Genomic DNA, 23,267 nt, shown 5'->3' with positions numbered 1-23,267 from the left:
TATCAGCTTTCGTTGGCCCAGCTTCTGCTGGTGAGAGGGACCAGCTCTGGAGCCCCCCGGAGCCCTTCTGCAGCGCCCCGTGTCGCTGGAAAGCTTCTCTGGTAGCAGCAGAAGTTGGGCCAATAAAGGCTGTTACCTGCCCCCCATGTCCAGCTGCCCAGCGCAGCTACAACACTGCAAACAAGGGCAGCTCCATCACTAGGCTCCAGTGCCCCCCCCCCTTAGGTGACCACCCCAGAGGCTGGCAAAACTCATTTGCCTGCCCGCGGTGGGGCGTTAGCTGAAGGTGGCCCCTCAGTGTCCTGCCAGCCCTGCGGGCGGCTCAGGCCGGTTCCCAGCGCGGTCCTTGCTGGAGATGTGGGCAGGGGCGAAGCTGGCCCCTCCCCCGCGGGAGCCGCCCTCGCAGAAAGGTGCCAAGCTGGGGCGGCAGGGCACGGCCAGGAGGGGATCTCAGACCCGAGCGCTCCAGGAAGGAGGCTCCCCCGCGGGACAGCGAGCGAGCGAGCGCGGGGCAGGGCAGGGGGATCCCGGCGCGGAGGCGGGGGATCTCTCCGGCTGGCCGGGCTACAGCGCTTTGCTCAGCCTGCCTGCGGCAGCGGCTCCCAAGTTGTCGGAGGACTCGCGCGCCCTGCCCGGGCTGCCCGCTGCCTTCCCCGCCCAGCCCGCCGGGCATGGCGCCCTAGCCTGGCGCAGGGGCGAGCCGCGAGCCATGGCCAACACCAGCGAGACGCAGCTCGAGAAGGCGCTGGGGGGCCCGGCCCTGCCCGCGGACTGCCAGGAGACGGAGCAGCTGCTCTTCTCCAGCGAGGGCAAGGGGGTCCGAGGCTCCAAGTCCTTCTCGGGGACCCTGGCCAGCGACAAGTCCCTGGAGACGGAGCAGAACGGCCACAGCCTGCCCTACAAGACCGTGTCCGCCGGGCACCTGGAGACGGCCTCGCACTCGCCCTCCCGGATCAGCCTGGGGCGGGCATCCTCCACCGGCACTACCAGCGCCCAGGAACAGGGCCGGCCGCTGGATTATCTGGTGCTGGCCATCTTCTCCTGCTTCTGCCCCGTCTGGCCCATTAACATCGTGGCCTTGGTCTTTTCCATCATGGTAAGTGTTGAGCGCCCGCCCAAGGGGTCCTGGGGCGCCAGCCACCAGCCCTGCTCCCCCCCTCCTCTCCGGGGTCCTGGGGCGCCATCCACCAGCCTTGCTCCCCCCCTCCTCTCCGGGGTCCTGGGGCGCCAGCCACTAGCTCTGCTCCCCCCACTCCTCACCGGGGTCCTGGGGCGCCAGCCACCAGCCCTGCCCCCCCCACACACACACACTTGAGGGGACGGACCCGGACGCTTTTAAACTCCGACCCCCGCTTTTCCCTTCGAACCGAGCGCGCTGCGCCCAGCAGCCGGGCGGGGCATGGCCGCTGGGTAGATGCGCTGCCCCCTGACGCGCCCTGGCCGCGCGGACCGGGCACTTCCCCTGCGCGCCTCGGGGAGGGGAGCCCCGGAGCCCAGCCCCGGCACTGGCCGGTCTCGGAGCGCTTTCCTCCCCGGCACTCGGCAAAACAAGCAGGACCCCGCGCCCGGCCCCCACCCAGCCTTCGGATGCGCCACACGTGGCCAGCTGCGTCCCGCTGGGCAGTGCCGGAGCAGAGCCGGCAGCGCTGGGGCTGGGGGACTGTTCAGCCCGGGGGTCTCTAAGGAACTTGGCTGGCGGGAGTGCCGGAGCCCCCCGGGGCCCGGCCCCAGAGCTCGCAGCTCGGAGCTGGACAAGCCGGTCTGGAGCCCGCGCAGAGCCGCGTGATGGGCGCTCTGGGTCTGGGAGGGGGCAGGCGGCAGAAGGGAACCAGCCTGTCTGAAGGGGGGCTCATAGCACCTTCCCATCACCGCTCCCCCAGAGCGCGGCTGGGCTGGGTGCCCGGGGCAGAGCTGGGCAGGGTGAGCCCCCCGCCTGGGGCAGGCAGTGCTGGTGAAGCAGGAGCAGGCTGACCGGGGGTGCCCTGGCTGTGGCCCTCAGCCAGGGCTCCCCAGCTACAAACCCGCAAGGAACCTGGAATTCTTTGTATCCTGCCCCGCTCAGAACAGCGTTTGTTCCTCCGGAGCTGGGGGTGCGGGAAGGGGCCAGCTCCAGCACGGGGGGCATGGAAGGGACTCAGGGACACACAAACCTCCCCAGGGTTAAACCCTCCTGGAGCCCAGCGAGGAGGGTCAGAGAACCCAGGCACACGCAAGCCCAGCTCCCACACTGGCTGTACCCTGGGGGCCAAGCAGTAATTTTGCTAGGAGGGATGGGGAGCAGCTGTGGGAGGGCAGAGAAGGGGACAGTGCTTGGAGGTAGTGCCCGAAGGAGCTCTGACTAAGAGCAACCCAGGGCCAGGAAGGGAAACCCCTTTCAAGCCAGATTTGATAGTTCACTCAGCATCTGAACATAGCCCGGGAGCATTCCATGCCAGACAGTGGGTAACCCCGCAATTGCTATGGGGAGGTGAGGAAGTGCCCTTCCCAAGGGGGCAGGAGCAGGGCTGTGCTTAGGGTTACAGCATTACCAGCCTTACACAGACAGCACCTAGAGGAGGGGGGCTTGAAATGCAGGGAGTCACCCAAAGAACATTTATAAACCATCCCTTCTCTCTGAGGGACCGGGAGCTGTTAGACAGGATTCTACCATCACCATTGGGGTCGTAGCACCTGGAGGCTACCTAAGCCAGCTGGCAAATACCCCAGCCAGGGCGGTTAAAATAAACCCCAAGTTCCAGCTCCCGTGAAGTCCCTTTGCTCGGGGCCGCCGCTGTCAACACCAACACAACGAGAGCAAAGCAGCTCAGAACTGGCCCAGTTCCAATTGGACTGGGAGAAGAGATGACCCACCCTTCAGTCTAGGTAGCTTCCCCGACCCGGATCACTCACGGAGAGGTAGGGAACCTGGCCTCTAGTCTTCCCCCTTCCATGCTGGGGCTGGAGGAGATGAGGGCCCCTTTGTGCTCGGTGCAGAACAAACCAATGGTGAGATGTTCATGGGCCCAGAGAGCTTACAGCCTAAACAGACCAGACTTGGACTCCTGGAAGTTGGGTTAATGAGGGGTGAATGTAGGCCACCACTGGGGCTTCTCCTTCAGGATCCAGTGGTCCTCTAAGAGCTGAAGCCTTGCTCTTGTTCTGTCCTCTAGACTCCCAGGCTAGAACAGCAGATGTGCACTCCCTTCCCTCTGAGCATGTGACGACACAAGGTGCACGGCTGGGAGATGCCAGCGTGAGACACTGCTCACACCCCATGGTGCATATGTCCAAAATACGATTGTGTGGGTGCGCCCCTGCGGGGGGAAAAAGAGGTGGCACTTTCCCCACACTCCATGGCCAGCTCCAGTTCTGCTCAGCAGTGGCATTAAGATGGGCTCTCTGGGAACCGCACAGACCCGCCCTACTGGGCCGGGTTCGGGAGTTCTTATTCCCGCAGAGCAGCTCCCTCCTCCCTGGCTAGCCCATTGAAATCAACACGAGGTACTACTGACCCCGAGACAAGCGCCCCTCTTTTCACGCATGCTTTGATCAGCCTCAGACTAGTGAGCAATGCAGGCATTTCAACAGGCATCTTTAAAACACGCTGTGAAACGAGCAGGGCGCGTTCCCTCCTGCAGACTCAGGTAGACATCGCTGCCTCTGGGGCTGATGGGCCAGTTTTCTCCCCCACTGGAAGAGCCAGAAAAAGCAAGTTCTTTTCAAAGAATAATAATAATAAAACAGCTGATGCGATAAAGTACTGGCTTGATGAGCCCGTGAGCAGGGCCAGTTCCTTCGTCGCCCTAGGCGACACTGAAACGTGGCAGAGCATGACCCGTATCCATTCCAGCTGGGCCCAGGGGACAGTGCTGGTGAGACTGGTCATGCTTTCCACGCAGGAGAGGCAGTGAACTGGTACTGGAAGGGCAGGGTCAAGGATTCAGTTACCGTCAGGCCAAAACCCACAGGGCCTGCTGTTGTGCTCACCTCAGGGGACCCTGGGGCTATTTGTCCTAGATTGAGGACCTAGATTTGGCTCAGGCAGGCTTGAGATCAGTTTGGTTCAATGGATTTGTGCTGTCTCCCTACCGACTCGCCACATCAGGCCAATGCTCTGGGCTTAGAGGTTGCATGTTTGGAGAAGAGCACTGTCATTCCTCCCCACAGCACTGGCTTTGGGGCTTACGGCGACGTTTCTCCAGTAAAAGCAGCACATCCCAAATCAAAGCCTTTCTGGAAAATATCGACTTACGGACGATGCCAGATCCCCCTCCACCCATCAGTTCCAACTAGCGCCGACACCAGTACGGGAGGTCAGAACAGGGTCCCTCACTGGGAAGACATGATGCCCCCAGCCTTTTACTGTCGTGTTCATGACCCCCTCAACCCCATCTGCTTCACAGGCAGGGGTTGGGTGCCTTCATGGGTTTGGACAACACCAGCATCGTGGGGTCCTGGTTGTTTTTTAATATGTCTAATATTATGATAACAACAATAATAATTCTCACACCTGGTCCTTCCTCCCAGCTGTTTGCTAGTTGCCGTATGGCTGCACCACGGCCAGGCGAGTTACCAGAGCGGAACTAGAGCACCCAGCAGTTTCTGTTCAAGTGCTGAGAGACTAAGCAGGAGCCTTTTGTTCAAATAACTATAGCATAAAAGTGGCCCATTTTCTTCCTTCCTTTCTTTATTTTTGTTTAACTCATGGTTCCTGCGGCCCCAGTCCACTCTCCTCCCACGTGGCTCTCCCCTGGAGAACGGCAGCCGCACAGCACAGAGCCTGGCCCACGGACCAGAGGCAGGTGGGGGCACAGTCTTTTATGAATGCCTACTTTGTTCTTCCACTGCCTCTTTCATCTGATGCTCTAAAAGGCTCTTTGCAGACATTAACTATTGAAGTGCCATGCTGCCCAGGGAGTTATCGTCTCCCCTGAATACTCAGCACTTGCAGAGCTTCTGAATCAGCAACTCATTAATCCTCCCCCACACACCCCCTGAAGCAGGGAAGATATTATTCCCCTGACCAGTGAGAAAGTGACCTCCAGTGACTTGGTGGCAGACCTGGGACTAGAACCCAGGAGCCCTTATGCCTGATCTCTTGCACTAAGCACGAGTCCAGATTGCCTCCACCAAGGTCAGTTTATCTGCGACTGGTTTAGGGATTTTACTGGTAAATAAAAACAAACCTTAAGCCTGAAAAGAGCCTATTTCCTCCTGATCCACAAACAGCCAAACTTACCCCCCAAAACAGAAAGTGGGACTTCTTCAGTCCCTTTCTACGGCTTCCCAGGCCAGTTCCTGGGCTCTGACATTTTCAAGGAGCTGATGCATCTGGAGCTCTTCATTGAGACTGAAGCAATTTCTGACTAACTATTCCCACATACCGGGGCAGAACCAGCCAGTGTGAGAACAGAGCAGAACACAGCTAACGATTCTCCCATCCCTCCTTGCACACAGGTGGCTCAACACTCACACCTCAGGCTGCAGAGCCTTCCAATTAGCACCACCCCAATCAGTCAGGAGGAAGGAACCACGCTGCTTTACAGGGCCCGTGGGCCCCTTTTATGTCTTAATTGTGCAATACAGGCAAATCTCCCCTTTGAAAAATCAGCTTAGGGAAGGCAGCAGCCCCAGAGCTCCAGCACACTGCTTACTGCGCAGAAAAGCGCTGAGGGGAAGGTGCAGTCAGCGGTTCCCCAGAAGCCAATAAAGATTTCGAGAGGGACGTGGGGTCAGGCACTAGAGACAAGCCCTCTGCAGAGACAGGCCTCCATTTGGAAGAGGAATCGGGCTCTTTGCAGGAGCCAGCTGGCGTCAGTTGCAGAGTGGAGAGCCTGCTTAGCCAGGATGTGGGCTAAGATGGACTCAGCTTATTCGGCTCTGTAATGCAGTGGCACGGGGAAAGCGGGATAGTGGAGTCTTGCTAGACATACATGGTAATGAGCCACATAACTCCCAGCTATCCTTCCGCCAGCTGAGCAAAGTAGCTCCCCCACTCTTCCTTCTGGGTGCCACAGCAGTTCTATGCTGCAGTGATGGGGCTATGAGTGGGTTTGATTTTCAAACACCTGCCCCGCTGGAGTGGGGGGAAGAACCGAAGAGCAAAGTTAGGAAGTTGCCCATCCCTAGACATAAGTGCAGTGGGGTGTATGTACCTTGTTAAGTGCAGGGGATGCGGGAACGTATCGTTGTCAAACACGCGTGTCTGCTGAGGAGCGCTGCCCCAGCCAGAGGGAGCACGGTGGATGGCGTTGCACTGGCCCCATGTGGTGAAGTGCCCAGATCTGGTTCAGTCCTGAGGGAGGAGAAGACTGCTCAGCATGGAGACCTCAAATTCAATATAGCCCTTGTACAAGCAGGCAGAGTTCCCAGTGGCTTCACTGGAGGTTTCCCCTGAATTGGCTTGCTGTGGCTAGCGAGGGGTGAACACCCAGACGTTTGCTTCATCAAGCACGTAAACCTTGGCTGAGCCCATGTCCAGCTGGGCGAGAGACACTCCTGAGGACATTCTGCGCCCAAAAATTCAAAATTCTGTGCACAATATTTTAAAATTCTGCAAGTTTTATTGGTCAATGAATCAATGCAGGGGCTCCAGCATGGCAGTGCAGAGCACAGGGCACTGGCTGCATGAAGGTGGGAGATCACCCTGCAGCCTCCCCATCCCCGGGACACAAGTAAGTGGTGAGGCTACAGCCAACCCTGACACAGCACAAGGCCTGGGCCTGCCCCAGAAACACCCTGGGGCCCTACCCCTCTGCACCAGGTGTGGGGCAGGCAGGCTCAACCATGCAGGTCCAAGTGTGGGGAGGGCTCAGTGTGGGGGGGATCCAGGTGTGGGGTGAGAGGATTCTGTGTCGGACAATCTGGGTGCAGGCAGCTCAGTGTGGGGTCTAAGTGGGGGGGAGGGAATCTGGATGCACAGAAGCTTGTTGGGGGGCGGTTCCAGGTGCAGGGGCAATGGAACTCTGCAGGGGCTTCCAGATGAAAGTGGTTGGGGTCAGCAGAGGGGTCTGGGTGTGGGGGTCTCAGCAGGGCGCCTGGTGAGGTGGGGGTCTGGATGCAGTTAATTGGGGGTCAGTGGCATGAGGGTCTGGATGTGAGGGCTCAGTGCGGGGGGGAGTGGGACTCATCAGGGTGGGGGTTTGAGTGCAGGGAGCTCAGTGCGAGGTGGTCTGAGTGCAGGGGGGGGGGGCCTGAGGGCGGGGGGCTGGGGGGGGGGGGCTTCAGATGCGGGGGTTGAGGTTCAATGGGGTGGGGTTCGGGTATGGAGGGCTAGGGGGGTTCAAGGTGTACGGGGTTAGGCTTGGCAGGAGTGTCTGAGTATGGGAGATCTGGATGCACAGGGGTTGGGAGGATTGGGGAGCAGCTCCCCGTACAGTGACCCCCTCCCCCAGCAGCTGAGGAGCAATGGGGGCAGGAAGGAGGGGAGGATGCTGAGCTTCCTGCAGCTGGAGGAAATTTCTGGGGGTGGGTCTGACACAGCCCCAGCCACTCCTTGTAGGGGAAGAAGAAGTCCTGTCCTCTTCTGCCTCTAGCCCAGCCAAGACTAGCAGCTGATTCCAGCTCAGGGTAGGAGCCACTGGCTGGGGTGTCCCCAGCCCTGGGTGATTTACCTCTCTGCTGGCTGCTCCAGGTGCCTGAAACGATGCACCTGCGCAGCTAGCGAGTGGTGCATGGCTGCTCTTGCAGCTTCCCTTTGCTTCCCTGTCAGAAAGTCATTTTTCTGCAGGGAAGCAAAGAAATCTGCGGGGGACATGAATTCTGTGCACATGCAGTGGCACAGAATTCCCCCAGGAGTAGCTAGAGATATGGCAGGAACCAGACTCTCCAGAGTCTTTAAGCACCGGGGACCAGTTCCCCTTGGGGGCATGCTCCAGCCTGCTTGCAGCCACAGCGGCAGCTGGCTGGCATGCTTACAGCCCGCTGACTTTTCTCCAGTTGTTGGGGGGCTTGCACTCTTCTATTTTCCCTGAAGTCAATGCTTTTTGCACACAAGGCCTCTTCCGAGCACTGAGCAGCGGACAGAGAAGAAAGCATTGGAATGCCTTTGGAGTTAGGCTCATAAATCACCTTTCAAATGCTGCACTCAGGTCCCAGCAGGTCTTGTGGTCAGCAGAAAAATCATCTGCCCATCTCCCTGTTCCTTTCCCAGTGTGATCTCATGGACTGAGTCACTTCTGGCCTGGCTGCATAGACACCTGAGTGCATCTTTTTCAGTCTCCCTGTTTGACAAAGCTGAGGACTGGCTTTGGTCACGCTGACCTGGGCCTGTGTTAATAGGTTTCAGTTCCTTTCAGCCCTCCCATTTCGGAGAGCAGAGCTCACACACACAAAGGGAGAAGGAGCTCTCTGGGACCAGCCTCGCTACCAATGCTAGTGCAGGGTATGCCCCCCCCCCCTTCTGCTGGGAACGTGCATGAATGAGCACGGACCAAGAGACAGAGAGAGGAAAGGAGAGAATCTTTGCGACAGCTCAGCCATCCAAAACAAAAGAGCCTGTGTGCACCAGAGCCCAGGCTACAACTGGAAGCACTTAGTCTACAAGACACACAGAGAGATGCCCCGGGGAACACTCAGGTCTCTCTCTTACCCCCTCTCCTGCTGCTCCTACACTGCAAACCAACCATAAGTTTCTCCAAACAAGGGGAAGGCATTTAGGGCCCAATCTTGGGAGAGGCAGCATTGGAAAGAGCAAGTGCTCTCAGTTCTCGTTGCCTCACTCAGCCCCTCGCAACAGGATGCAACCAAACAGCCCCCTAATGGTACGCAGTGCTCACTGGTAAAACCCCAGGGATGGCCAGGGGCTGGTCTGCTCTTTTCCACTGTAACGCATTATTCTATTTCTAGAGAGCTTCTCATGTGACAGGCCCCAGATCTTTTCACACACTACACACAACAACATAAGAACGGCCACACTGGGTCAGACCAAAGGTCTATCTAGCCCAGTGTCCTGTCTTCCAACAGTGGCCAATGCCAGGTGCCCCAGAGGGAATGAACAGAACAGGGAATCATCAAGTGATCCATCCCGTGTCACCCATTCCCAGCTTCTGGCAAACACACATGCAGGAAACCTCTTCCCCTTAGCACTAACGGGCCGCCCCCTCTGGGCAGGGGTGTGCACAAAGGCTGTTTAACAGTGCACAGCACCGCTTGGAGAAGTGACGAATGCCCTAGCCAGCCGGAGCTACAGAGGGTCTATGGTGAGGCTAAGTGCAAGCAATGCACAGCACTTCGTAACTGTAATAAGTATCATCGTTAGAGAACAACTTTTAAACTTCATTTCAAAGGGCTATGTTGATATTTCCTAAAGAATATGTTGCTGGTTTTATCTCCTAAAATGTTCCCACTAGCATGTTTCAAAAAAAGTCACACACTAATTCTTTAGTCAACATGAAGTCAAGATTCATAGTGCGTTCAGACATAGTCGGTCGTCATTTCTCAATAATTCGTTTTTAATACTAAACTCCCAGCTACAGCTACTACCACACACTCCGATTAGTCCTCAAGAGAGTCTTACATTTTAACAAACTTTCCCTCTCTGCAAACATTGATGAATGGACACAAATTGCTCATGTTTTTATGTGGAAAGTGAAATCCACGATTACTGACATTTACCAGTTACAATCAAACCCTTCTATCCCAATGAGTAATAGATGGACAGGGATAAATGCTCACAGAACATTCCATGTGAATGCTTGTGTATTTTTCATAACTGTTCAAGAGGAGCTTAGAGAAAAAGGATCCAGAAGTTGTAGTGATGGGCTTCACTCTTTGTGTTTTGCTAGGGAATGTATAGACCAATGCAAGCGTGTTTCACTGGAGTCCAATAAACCTCTCCCCCCCACGTTACAAGTTTGTTACAAAAATCTGTGCCTTTAAAAATCCCAAATGTTAAAAATCTGTCAATGAACAGTTAAGGGATTCAGCCAGTCCCGCTACTGCCATATAATCCATCGCTCACTGTCATCCCACCTGATTTAATTTTGCCACCTTCTGTTCAGTAATGCAAATAGGCTGTTGGGTGCTTACTGTTGATTTTTGATAGCCTCTATTCCGTGTGCATTACAGCTGCTGAAAGGAAGAAGATCCAGGCTGTGTTAGGTTATGTCAGAGTTCCATACGTTCTCCTCGAGTGTGCTGGTCTGGTGGGGCAGAATATTTGTATGACTGGAATTGGCAAGACTGATTTATTGGGGTTATGAAATGGGGTGCTTAGATGGTGATGTAGGTCCATGCAGACCTTGCAAGTTGTATTTTTAACTGTTTTCAATCTATTGTGTAGCAAGTCACATATGTTTGGTCACAGTGTTAGTTGTTTTTGTAGTGACTAAAGAAGTAACCATTAGTGGTGTTTAGTGACACAGTATATTGGCAATGGAACCCTTGGGTAGGAAATGGGCTTGGATCATCTAATCATTTGTTAGTTTGATTTTTGCATAGATTTTTGCAAACATTAAGGGTGAATGATATGTGTTAGGTGGGATGAGCGAATGTGATGCCGGATTATATGGCAGTGGGGGACTTGCTGGACCTCTTAATGGTTCATTGCTGGCCATTTTCACATGAGGGTGTTCATCTGGTTTTTTTAAAGGAGCAGAAGTCAGAAGGAAAGTGTGATTTTTGGACAGTATTGAAACTCATGCTTTCAACCTTACCTCTTTTCAACTACGTTTGAGTGCAAAAATGTAAATCAGGCTGGTGCACAGGGTCCCCAGGAGGGGAGCCCTGCTCTGACGGATCTTCTGAGGTGCCCTAAACCAGGGCTCTCCTCCTGCAGACCCTAGCATGTTCGTGGGAGGGGCGCATGTGCAGCCAGTTACAGTGGCATGAATATAATAATAACCCCCCTAGCTCTTATCAGCAGACCTCAAAGCGCTTCCCAGTTTGATGGGTTGATTGTCACACCCCTCGTGTGAGGCAGAGCCCTGCTGTTAACCCCCCGTTATAGACGGGGAACTGAGCAGACAGACTCGGCCTCGGGTACGCTTGCGGCAGCATGTACCATATGTGGAACTACACGCCGCAGTGAAAGGCGGGCTGCATCCAGGCTGTGGGGTGTAGGCGCTGGCAGAGGGGAGGCCACGGGGAATGGCTCCAGCAGCAGGACTCTACACTACTAAAAAGAGCTGCGTCGAGGGAGGGGGCTGTGCTTGGGCATGCAGAGAGCCATCTTGGACTCGGGGTGTTGCTGTTCTACTTGCCTAAGCCGCGCCTTGCCACCCACACTGGGTGGGCAGGGTCTGTGCTCCACATGCCCCCAACGTGTAGACGTACCTGACAGGTGCCTGTGGCAGAGCAGAGGTCTCCAAAGTCCTAGGCTAGTGCCCTAAGCTCTGGACTGTGATTCCTCCACGTTCCACCATCGGGTGCCGTGGATAATAGCTGGGGAGAGGAGGCAGCGTCAGTCCACATGGAAATGTTAAATGCTTATATTTTACAGCTAGAACACTCCGAATGTTTAACTTTTGTAATGTGGGTAAAAACCTGCGAGAACCTGGCCTCCCTGGCCGACCTCCCCTTACCTTCAGTAGGGCAGAATTTCACCTCTGTGCCCCCCCAGGCCTCTGCACCCCTTAGCACCTCCCAACAAGGGGGACATTTCTAAACACCAGGCTCTGAAATTCCTTATCTGATTTTTTTCTCAAAACGTCCCAGAAACAAGAGGCATCAGGTGGGGTTTCACAGGATTGGTTTGCTCTGGGGAAAGTTGGGGTACACACATTGAAAACGGGGCTTCTGCTGAGCAGCCAACATTTCCTTGGCCCTGGAGGGGCTCTCCTGCCTCGTCACTACATTTGTCATTCATGCTGAGGCTCCGTGAGTAGCCTGGTCGTAGTGACATCTTTGCTGCCCCAAGCACCTGACCCTCTGCTAAGTGTCAAGCCTCTGTTCCTTGCCTATCTCGCCCAGGCCCTGCAGCCGAGAAGCAGGAACACGGCCCTTGCGCTCTCTTCAAGCAGCAGTAACCTGTTTCCCTCATCAGGGGATGTCCCAATTTTGGCCCTAGTGTTTTTACTTGGAAACCAGATTATTGCTGATTACAACAGGAAGATAACAAGGATATTGCTTAATCAGTCACTGATTCTGAAGGCTAACGATCCATCTAATTGTACTGTGGGTTACATGTGGTCTGGCCGGTCCTTTGCTTGGCACTCAGGCCTCGGAGCACAGTTAGTACGGGTGGAGTTGTCTGGTCAGCAGTTTGGCAGAGCACAATGGTGGTGAAACAGGGCTAGCCAGAGTACTGCGGGAACTGCAGGGTGTCCGACTCTACCAAGCCATTGCTAGTCCCTGTCAGTGCATTGCTAGCCACTATGGAGCCTTTCCCCCCACTAGGTCCTGGGATCAATTCCAGGCAGGGCTGGCAGTGACCCAGCTGTGGAGTGGGCCCTGGAGAATTAGCGGGGCAGGCAGCCCTCCCGTTCAGCCCCGCAGCGACGTCACTACACCTCAGCCTGGGCAGTCCGCGAGGGAGGCCTGCCCCGCCGCTGCCCAGGCTGCAGCTGTTCTGTGCGCGAGCAGAGCAGCTTCTGGGGCTGGCAGGGGGCCATCGCTCTCCGTACTCACGTTCGAAAGGAGCCCCCCGGGAAAGCCAGCCAGAGCCATGGCTTCCCCCCCGTCAGGGTGACCAGACTCCCGCGAGGCACCTCCACAGCAGCCATATAATGCCCACCCCCAGCTCTCTGCCCGTTTCAGTCAGTCTCGGTCGTTTCCGAGCTGCTGCTCCTCCCCAAAGACAGGGACTGCTACGACCTGCTCTACTGTATACAAACTAGCAGCACCCTCCCCGCTCCCATTAAGTTGCTAAGGCAGCCCCGTAGGGGGACAAAGCTGTGGTGGGACAGGCGGCCCCCAGTCAATCTCTGGGCAGCCTTTATGAATGATCCCATAGAGAGGCGTTTCCAGGCACCTCCCAGTCATTCTCCCCCACCCCCGCTGTACCCTGGGAACTAGTTACAAGGCAGGGGCCACCCCCAGCAGACTGCATTAAGAAATCAATAGAGCAGCAGAGGAAAGCAGCGCGAAGCCGGGCTGGCCGTTCCCTCCCTCCTTGCTGCCAGCACAGGAGCACCCATCACTGCAGGAGGCGTTCATTCAGCTGCCAGCTGCCGAGCGTGGCCCCGGGAAGCCAGCACAGAGATTTAGAGTCCAGCAGAGAGGTGGAGTGCCGAAGTATACTCCAAAGCAGTGGGTTCCTTCCAGCCTTTTTTCGTTTGCAGACACCTACAAAATTTCGAATGGAGGTGCGAGGTGCGGCCCCCTTTGGCAATCTTACAGATAATCTGTGGAGGCCTAGGTCTCCACGGAGCACAGGTGGAAAACCACTGCTCGAAAGCGAGATGAAACCCAGCAGTTACCGAGCGTTAAGTTAAAGCCCATTCACTGTTCATGTGCGGGCAGCAACAGTAACCATGTAATCTTGCGTCCCTGTGGCAGACTGTCCCCTCCAAGGGGTCCCACTCTTCCTTCAGGGTTTGCCAGGCAGCCTCTCTGCTTCTGAGAGAGCAGACAGCCTCTGGGCTCCCGCGCCCCTGCTTCACACCGGGAGCTCTGCCCAGTGAGTCCAACTGCAGGAGGCTCCTAGTCAGAGACGTGTACGCTCTGCAGGGACCAATGTGCCCCCGCAGGGATTTCCAGTGATGCCGAGGAGCCTTGTCAGAACACAGCCGGGTTTCATACCCGGTCAGCTGTCGGACCTCCTTAGGTTAGCCCAGAGAAATAGAGGTTAAGACATAGTCCATCTGGCCAAGCCAGAGCAACCCGCAGCCACCCTGCTCTGGACGCCATTCCAGGCTCCCTCTCTGCCCCCCCGCTCAGGCCGAGGTGAGAGCGACTGGGCCTCTCCCCAAAGCCAACCATTATCCCCTTCCTGTCACCTCTCAGTCCTTACTTATCAAGTTGGCCCCTGCTCAGGTCCCCTGCCGAGGGGAGGGGAAACCTCCTCCCTCCAGCTGGGTGGGGGCGAGGTGTCAGCATTCTGGCCACTGAGGTTTTCACTGCCTTCGTGGATTTTCCATTGATAGGAGTCGACCTCGGCCCATCCTTTAATGGCCTGCTTGGTCCACCCTGCTAGCTTGGGGACACCCCCGCCACATCTCCTGTGCTGCCCCAAGAGCACTCTTCACTCTTCCGCACGCACTGGTTAGCAATGCAACGTACAAGGGGAAACTGAGGCACACATAGGCATCAAAAATAGTACCAAAAATTTGCACTTTGGCCCATGGTGCACAGCTGCAGTGCAGGGCTATGGAGACCGCAGTCTGCTGCTGCTCCTCTCAGCAGCCAGGGGTGGGGTGGGGCTAAACCCAGGTGTGTGTGTTTTCAATTATGTAAATTTTTGGAGGGTGGTGACTGTGTTTCCCTTAGAGACGGCCCCTAAGTGCAATGGCCCCACTGTCCCAGCCCTGTCTAAGTGAATCACATTGGGGATTGAAGCTCCTAGGAACACAGGACCCGTCCCTTTGACAATTACACGCCTCCCTTGCTCTGGTCGAATGCCCATCCCGTGCAGAGCACACATGCCAGCCAGCGAGGACGTTTCAGGGCAGCTGAGCTTCGGAAGCTAATGAAGACTGTTGACAAACCTGGATTGCAAGTTGGGACACTCGTCCCAGGTGATGCAACCGCAGTTGTCTAGACAGAGCTGCTAGCAGAGCAGCTCTCCTTTTGCATGGGTTAAGGCCGATGACTGACACAAAGCAGCCATGGAGCTGGACCCACAACCCCTGACAAGCGCCTGTTTGTGTCTTTCTTTCTGCCAGTCAAGGAACAGCGGACAGCAGGGGGACATGGACGGGGCTCGGAGACTCGGGCGCATGGCCAGGCTGCTCAGCATAGTCTCCATTGTCCTGGGAATCCTCATCATTGTGCTCTACTGTTCGCTCAATTTCACAGGTAACGCCTCTTTCCCCCTGGCACCTCCTCGGCTAGTCCCTAGCAGCACCCCTGAAAAACACATTGTGTCCACGTGCAAGGGGCATGTACCCGTATGAAATACCACTGGGATTACACTGGCTTGCAGTAGTGCTAAATACCAGTCTAGCCTGAATGTGGACAGTACAGGCTGAAATAGCTCAGATAGCCATCCCACAATGCACTGGTGGCCCTGTGAAATCCCCCAGAATCCACTGGGAGCTGTGCTGGGAACTGGAGAAATGCATTGTGACAAACAGCTTAGAACCTAGTTTCTCCACCTGGGGGCTGCCCCAGGTTTCAGTGGTTGTGAACACCTTCCCTTGTGCCTGCAAGAGAGGGGGATCCCACCATGTTAGGGGGCTGTAACATGAGGGCATGGTCTGGGAAAGACAGACCAATGGTGTAGAAGAATGGAAGCATGTACGTGAGGCAGGAGTGCAGCGATTCAGACATGAATCTGCAGTCTCGGGGCTCCAGCCCAAAGTGTTTGGAGACGCTTCCAAAGATAAACCAACCCATAAAGTCAGCACCATTTACACCACTGCTGTGCTAGCCCCCAGGTGCGCTGACCTCACAACACTCCAACTCCCCCCAGGACTGAGCTGGCCTCAGTGGAACCACCCAAGAGCGGGAGGGGACGTAATTTAAATTTGCAGAGGCTGCACTAAGACTGTTTATTTCACAGTTTTTCAGAAGACCAATTAGCATGAAAATACCTTGAAGAAGAGGAAGACGTCTTTCCTTCCCAGGGTTTTAATTTTACCCTTGCAGCAACGTTACAATTTAGAAGGGCGGCCTTAGGAAACATCTCTTCTGGAGCGTCGTCCAAGGGAGTGCATGCATTTATTTCACAGCCTCTTGGAAAATGATTTCATACCAACCAAAACAACTGGAGAACACAGCGGCTTGACAAGGACTGGGAATGGGGTTCGAATCCCAAGCAAAGGTGGAACAGAGGGAGATCCGCTACCGCACTCCTGATCGGTAACGAAGATGGTGGGTGGGAGGGAGAACATGACAAACAGGGGACAAGGGGAGAACTTCATGATGAGGTTTATTAAAGAACCCGAAATTTAATTTTTTTTTAAAAAAGGAGAGAACGGGACGTTTTGAGGAAACTTCTTCACAAATTTGGGACAAATCCAGTTTTTTGTATCGACGAATTCTCCGTCTCTACGAAAAAGCTCCAACTGCCGTCGGGAAATGAAATCGATTCAATGAGAGGAAAAAGGAGAGTGCCACTACAGGGGGACATCGCATGCACCTTTCTGCAGCTCCGGCCAAAACCACAGCGAAAGGTGGCGGATCTGGGGGTTGGGGGGGATTTTGTATTTTTGATGAAAAAAAAAAAGCTGACGACCATTTGCATGCCTCTGGGAACGTCCTGCTCCGTGTCCGTTTGTACAAAGCTCTTCCATCATTCAAAAGCATCCCAGAGCTGGGAGAGCAGGGATTCTGCTGCATGAAGAATGCCAGCTTAGCAGGACAGTCCCCCTCATCCCAACCCGACGCTGGGGCTTTTATGGTAGGAAAAATGTCTTCTCTTTGGAACAATCCATTTCTACCTCCCTGCAGCGAGGTAACGTTTGTGCAGGTGGGAATCTGAGGTAGCAGCGGTGCCCAGGAAGGGAGAGCAGATTCTATCCACTTGAGCATTTATACCATGTCCATCATGGCTGGAGCTGAAGGCCCAATCCAGAGCCCATCAGTCTCTACAAAGACACCTACTGGCCTGCAGGGGAAATTTCAAAGGCCCCAAGGGGAGTCTCTCATTGCACCCTCGCTTCCCTTTGACAATCCCCCCAAATGCCTGGTTTAGCCCCGCTTCAGCTGTAACCACCCACGCATCTGGGCTCAGCTCCACGAAAGGTCAGTTTTTAAGTGTGTTATATACAAATAACAGACCTGTGCTCTGCAGGGTTCAAAATCTTTGCCCATGGCCTTTCCATCACCTTCCACAACATGTGTTTCACTGCTTGGTGTTTCCCAGCAGCTCAGGGCCTGCGATTTTCCTCACGGTCTCTTCCCTGGCCTCATGCCACACTTCATCGCCTCTTACTCTGCCCGGGCTGGGTTTGGTTGCTTGTAGTGTACTACGTTCTGCTGCTCGCCTTGTGTGACATTTCGTCGCGTGAGGTTTTATCCAGGTTTTGTTGATGGCTTTGGGCCAACTGACCCCCGATCTCCTATTGGTGCTGTTTGCAAACTCACCTATGAGGGTTATACAAGAGCTGCTGCTGGGCAAACTTTGACCAATCCATCATGCACATCTCACCTAGCCACACCCCCGGCTGCTCTGCGAACGCTGGCATTCCCAAACCTTGGCAGAGTAACACTTTTCCCCCCCTCACACCCCTAATAGCAATTTTGAGTCTCTTGGGAAGCTCTGAATCAAACCCGCTGGCACTTAGCTGAGAGAATTCCCTTGCCACCCATTTCGGTGCTCCTCATTAATATGTTTTCTTTTGCTAGGCTGGCTCAGAACCTCGGTGACAATAACACAATTCCCTGGGTACACTAGGAACATGCTTCGCTGGCTAGAAGCAATTCTTAGGATGCAGAACCATTTGACTTCTTGCTACACTACCCTGCTTTCCCCTGCTATGTTTCCCCCCCATGTCCAGGCTTCAGCTACTGCCTCCAGCGCTCTATTAGAAACTACCAGCGTCTAGAACACAGCCCAACTCTTCTGCAACATCCCTCTTGTTATTTGACTTTGAGCGTTCGGCGCTTAGGGAGAGCTCTGCGAGTTTAAGCAAGGAGGGAGCTGAGGGACAGTAGCTTAACTGCACTCAAGTGTGTTTTGATTTCCCTTTTCACATTTCATGCAGAATAGCTTCTCGCTGAGCAATGCCTGGTGCACGAGGTGTAAACTCACACTGGCTGAGATATCCAGCTGCCTCAGGCAGCCAAATACTTTGTCCAGCAACTCAGCAGAAACCCTTGAGGGACGGACAGACTTAACAGGACTGCACATGGTACTCATTTCCCACGCAGATCCCCATAATCAGCACGTACAGTTCACAGAACGTGCCTTTCAGGTTCATTATCTCCTTTCTGACATGCATAATGACACTGCTGCCTCGTCATGCATCTTCCTGTCCTTTGCTCCCTGGCCCAACCCACTTGCAACTGACAAATTGCTTTTTGGGAGTGCTTAGAAATCACAACAACAAGCCTTCTGGAATGGGAAGAAGTGACACTGAAGGAAAACTGCAGTAATGAGTTACAATCCCTTGCAACCAAATATTTATTAAATAAGAATTTAAATGCTACTTTGTAAGTATATAGCACCTCTCCTCGAGGAGCATGACGCACTTTACCAAAATTAACTAACTAACCCTCGACCCCCATGTGAGGTAGGTTCCGTATATTGTACAGATGGCAAAATTTGGGTATAGGAAAGTTATATGACTTGCCCACGGAGACAGACTGTAACAGAGCTAAGAAGAGAAACTAGTTATCTTGTCTCCCAGTCCCCGGAAGACCACCCTCCCTCCCAATGTAAGTACATACAACAATGTATATTTTCTTGGTATGGATTTTACATACACTGCACTTTCAAAAGGGAAGGTAGAAATACCTGTCATTACTTTCTTAACCATGAATGGTCCCCCATGGGCAGCTGTCATTTTAATGATCCTCTACAGAAGACATTCCAGTCTGACAAAGTGGACTGGGACAGAGAAAGCAGAATTCATTTGAATGCATGAGAAGGCAAGAGCTGCCTTAGAAAGAAAATTGCAGTGATAATTTGTTGCATGCATCCAAATGGGATTTGCTTTCTATCTTACCCTACATCATCAGACTGTCAGGACGACAGCTTCCTGTCTCACTGTTAAATATAATAAAAAAGAAAAATGAAGACACTTACATTCCTTCAGTGATTTACTCTTCTTTCTAATTAGACACAGTGATTAGATTCTTTTACACTGCTCTACACTTTAAAAGCCATCTCCTTCATTCGCGTCTTGTGCTTAGATCCAGTCAAAAGTCTCCAGAGAGCTTTGCTCTATTCAATCACAATCATACCATGTAACCACAATCCATGAAAGCACGGCAGTCAGGGAAGAGGACCAATACACTAATGCACCAAGCTGCGGTTAAGTGGCTTCTTTTCCTCAATATTTCCATTCACATATACTTTGTTGTACCACCTTAAATGCCTCCTCTCCCTCCTTGGGATTTACAGATTTCAAATACCGTTACTCAGTTATGCCCCATCCTTAGTCACCACTTAGCTAGACTCTGTGTGTGTATATCAATATATTTTCTCAGAAATTGCCCTTTAATCATTCCTGAATTCTTTCCAGTTTCAGGATTTATCTGTTGCTGCTGAGTAATGATGGTTGAACCTAAAACTGTTCCGAGTTTCCATTTGGATAAGGGCTGGGAGCGTCAGGAGAGCAGTTCTCTGGGGAAACGTCCTGTCCTTCCTGCTAACAGTGTGGCCAGGAGAATACCCCGTGCATGATGCAGAGGTTTGATTGGGGTTCAGTGTAAGTTTGTACTTAACGAGAAGCACTTGGCTCACCCTGTACCAGAGTCCCTGGAGCTGCATGCACTAGCACAGAAGCAGGCTCCCTAGTGAGGGATTCTCTCCTCCCTGCTCTGCACCATGATGCCTCTGCATTTGCAGCCCAGAATTGTATGGACTTTTCTGCCACTCTCATGGCAAGCTATCCATCCATTTCGCTGTTTGCTGTCACTCATGGGTCATTTAGCATTTCCGTTTTCCTCCTTCCATCCTCCCATTGGATCTCTGTCTTGGAGCAGTTCCCCCTTCCCCTGACATATTAGCTTGCATTTGTTCAGGAAGAATCTCCTTTTTAACCCCTATTTCTCACTCTTTTCCTGCCCTGTCATGTCACAATAGTGCGTGATGGCGTCATGCCCAAGTCATGACACCGAATGCCGTAGCGAAGACACTGCTAAGTATACTTCCTCTTTCCCTTAATATCCGCATCACCAAGTGTGGCCGCAGGGAATTACAAGGACCTACATATTTTGAGGATTTAACAAAACAACAATGGGGAAAAAAACAAAAGATTTTCACGTGTGCGGAGATATATTGCTGCTGATTTAGGAATTATCTAGTTCGATACAGCGTTCTCGTACAATCCACCTTGTTTTCTGCAGCCAACCACCACTGACTCACTAGTTCCACTGAGTTCACATAACAGAGGAAGATGATCACAAACCAGGTAGATTTGCCCCCTACATACCCACCCTTATGACTCTGTTCTTCGTTAACTTGCTGCTGCTGCAGCCTACGCGCACACAGCTGGCAAAGTCACAGGTATACGGGCTATGAAATCCTCAGGGTTTGGTCCATTTTGCCCCGCAGTACAGTCTAATTTCGCACTCAAAATTCAAACCCAGTCTACATTGAGAGAAGCTCCCTGCTCCAGACGTCGTTGCTTGAATCCAGGTGAAACCCAGGGGGTAGAGGCAGAAGAGACGAATGGTTTCACCTGCTGTTGGGATGCTGGTCCTAGGGATGCTAAGAGGAAGGTACTAGTTCGCTGTGAGGTCCAGTGCCATTGAGCAGAGAAGCTCTTTTGGTTGATGTCAGTGTGCTGTCAGGCCCCCTCATGTACAAGGCAGCTTAGTTCCAGTTACTTGTTCACTGTCAGTTTCATGGACAGATGTTGCAGGAGAGGCTAGATGGATTGTAGCACAAACAGAGGGAAAAAGAGACAAAATACCCTATGTGAAATTTGGTCCTGTGAAAATGGAAGAGCCCCAGTGACCGGGTTAGCTAGTCCAGCCCTAGTCCTGGAGTGTCAGACGCCTGGCAAGGAGAGAGCTGGATTCCACATTGGCCGGGATCTGAATTCAGGACTTTATACTCCCAGATCCACAGCAGGCACCTCACTGAGGGCACTGGGAAGTTTGCATAAAGATCACAGCCTTCATGTGATGAATTATTCACATTCCCCTTAGTGTCTCATTCACTGTCACTCGGGGGGGGGGGAAATCTGCCCCCCTTTAGGCCACTAGTCTTTCTGCTCTGTGCTTTAATTTCTTCCCATCTATCCTCTCTCTGCTTCATTCCCCTCTCCCTGCCTGTGCAAGTCTGCTCCGGTCTTCTCTCTGCAGTTCCATGCCTGCAGCAATTCCCAAGTCCCATGACCTTCACTCCCACTTTCCTGTTCCAGCCGCTATCCTGCCCAGCAACGGAACGCATCATGTTGACAATGAAGTGTCATTGCTGAACTTTACAGCTGATGCTCCAATGAGATTAACAGGGCACAGAGGAGTTCACGCCTCGGAGTCATTGGTTTCAGGCTGTCTGCAGACTCAGGCAGATACTGCATCAGGTATCCTTCCAAATGTGAACCGAGTTTCTCTGTGCAGCCAGAAGGGCTAGAAACTTGCTTGTTTCCGAAAATTAAATCTTAGATTCTGCATAATGTGAGTATGTGAGGCCGCCTGCATAAATACACAGGTGGGCACAATTTGGGCCACATATTTGGCATCTTTGCCTTAGTCTATGTAAGTTGGTCCTTACAGCATTATGGAACCAGTCACGGCTCAATAGTTATAGCTGAAATCCACAACCCTGCTTTAAGCCCATTTTTGACAAATATACTTGTTTGTTAAAAACACAACCAAGTTTAGCCTGAAAATTCACATGCTTGGCTTCAAGCCAAGGCAGAAAAACCTTTTCAAAAAGTTGTAGCAAGCTTTTATTTATTTTTTATTTATTTTTAATTAGCCGGTAATGAAAATCAAGTATCTATATACATAATCATGACAAGGACCTTGAGAAACGGAAAACACGGTTCACCACACCAATCTGATATCATTTCTGAGCAGGGACCCTCTGTTTCAGGCCTTTTTACATGAAGTCAAAAAACTGAGATCCTTTACAATGAAGCCCAGGGTGTCTTCCCCATTGTCACACTCCCGGGTTCATCCTGTTCTGAAGCCAAACTGTCTGGATCATGCTCTGTACGGGTTTACAGACTGATCCTTAAATAGCCTTGATGGATCGGAATTCCAGCTTGGAGCTCCTTTTTGGTGAGGTTTCCTTTTCTGTCGGATGCCGTGATGTATCTTATATAGTTTCCTTTGTATTTCTTGGCATGAGAACAAACAATAAAATGTAACATGCATGGTCAAACGCGAGCGTGCTTGTTCTGTCTAAATGAGAAAAGAGGAAGTGGGTACCAACTTGAAAAGAAAGCTGCTAACCTGGACTTTAGTCCTTGTACCTGGTGATAAAGACATCGCAGGGAGAAGGGAGGAAAACGGAGAGGTAGAGCAGATGGAGAATAGAAAGTCAGAAGGGTCCATCCAGGCTAGTATTCTGCCTGTAGAAGTAGACAACACCCAATGTTTCCGTGGAAGGCCCGACAGATCTAGCCAGTTGTGTAATGCTGTACTTCTGTTTGAGAGCTGAAGGTGCAGGCAGAGAGAATCTTTCCTGACTGCAGCTCAGAAAGCCACACTAGCGAGTGGTTAAACAGGGAATGGGGAATCAGGAAGCCAAGGGTCTAATTCCTAACTGCTATGTGGACATGCGGCTGTGTGACCTTGGGCATGTCTCTCCCAGTCTGACCTTGGGCAAGTCTCTCCCAGTCTGACCTTCAGCTTGTCCTGTAAAATCAGAAGAACGTGCTCACTTCCCAAGTGCATAGGGAGGATACAGTATTCATTGCCCTATGCCCCATAGCAGAACGTTAACAGGAGAGAAAGACATGGGAAGGCAGCATGCAAGGAGGGTCGGGGGCGGGTTAAGTAGCTTTTACTCAGTAACACAAATCTCTCCCCTTGGGAGTGGGGATCAAGAAACTTGCCCTGGAGATACATTTGGAAGGCAGGGAGGGAACGGAGACATCACATAGACTAACCCACAGCGAGCGGCTTTCCTCAGCACAGAGACAGGAGGAGGAGAAAGCAGCTTTGGGAGGCAGGCGCTGGTCCTAAACCCCTGCAATTGCATTAGCCCAGCATGCAGCGGGTTTCCTGTCACATCTCTGGGCTCGGAGTGCGAGCAGAGACTGCACTGGGCTAAATATCTGGGAGATCAGCTTAATAAAAGCAAAAACGAAACCGTGCAGCAGAGGTAACTGGAAAGGAGCTGCTAGGCCACCTCGCCCACACCTCCCTAGAAGTGAGACCATCTGTTCCTGAACATGCTGGGAGAAGAGACTGAACAGAAGCAGGTGGGTGGTGGACTCCTGTAATAGATAGTAACTACTTCACATTTACACAACGTTTCCCAGGGGGTGGTAAGAACCTGATTCCCACTTTAGAGATGGGGAAACTGACCTGCTGTGGCAGTGCAGGAGAAGAATTCATTGTTCCTGATTCCTAGCCCTATCCCCCCAGGATCGTCCTCCTTCCCAGTAACCAGGGTCCTT

General features: G+C 53.0%; 1 protein-coding gene across 1 annotated transcript; it reads left to right on the top strand.

Annotated features, from left to right (window-relative positions):
- The first annotated feature begins 423 nt into the window (after positions 1-423).
- Positions 424-22,019, top strand: TRARG1 (trafficking regulator of GLUT4 (SLC2A4) 1). The gene is made up of 3 exons (XM_034752823.1): positions 424-1,096; positions 14,742-14,874; positions 15,581-22,019. Exons 1-3 carry the CDS (start codon positions 710-712, stop codon positions 15,598-15,600), a joined length of 540 nt encoding a protein of 179 aa, XP_034608714.1. The 5' UTR covers positions 424-709; the 3' UTR covers positions 15,601-22,019.
- The last annotated feature ends 1,248 nt before the right edge of the window (positions 22,020-23,267 follow it).

Source organism: Trachemys scripta, chromosome 18 (genome assembly GCF_013100865.1).
Source record: "Trachemys scripta elegans isolate TJP31775 chromosome 18, CAS_Tse_1.0, whole genome shotgun sequence".
Taxonomy (NCBI): domain Eukaryota; kingdom Metazoa; phylum Chordata; order Testudines; family Emydidae; genus Trachemys; species Trachemys scripta.
Note: the sequence above shows the minus strand (reverse complement) of the source record. Positions and strands in the feature narration are given on the sequence as shown.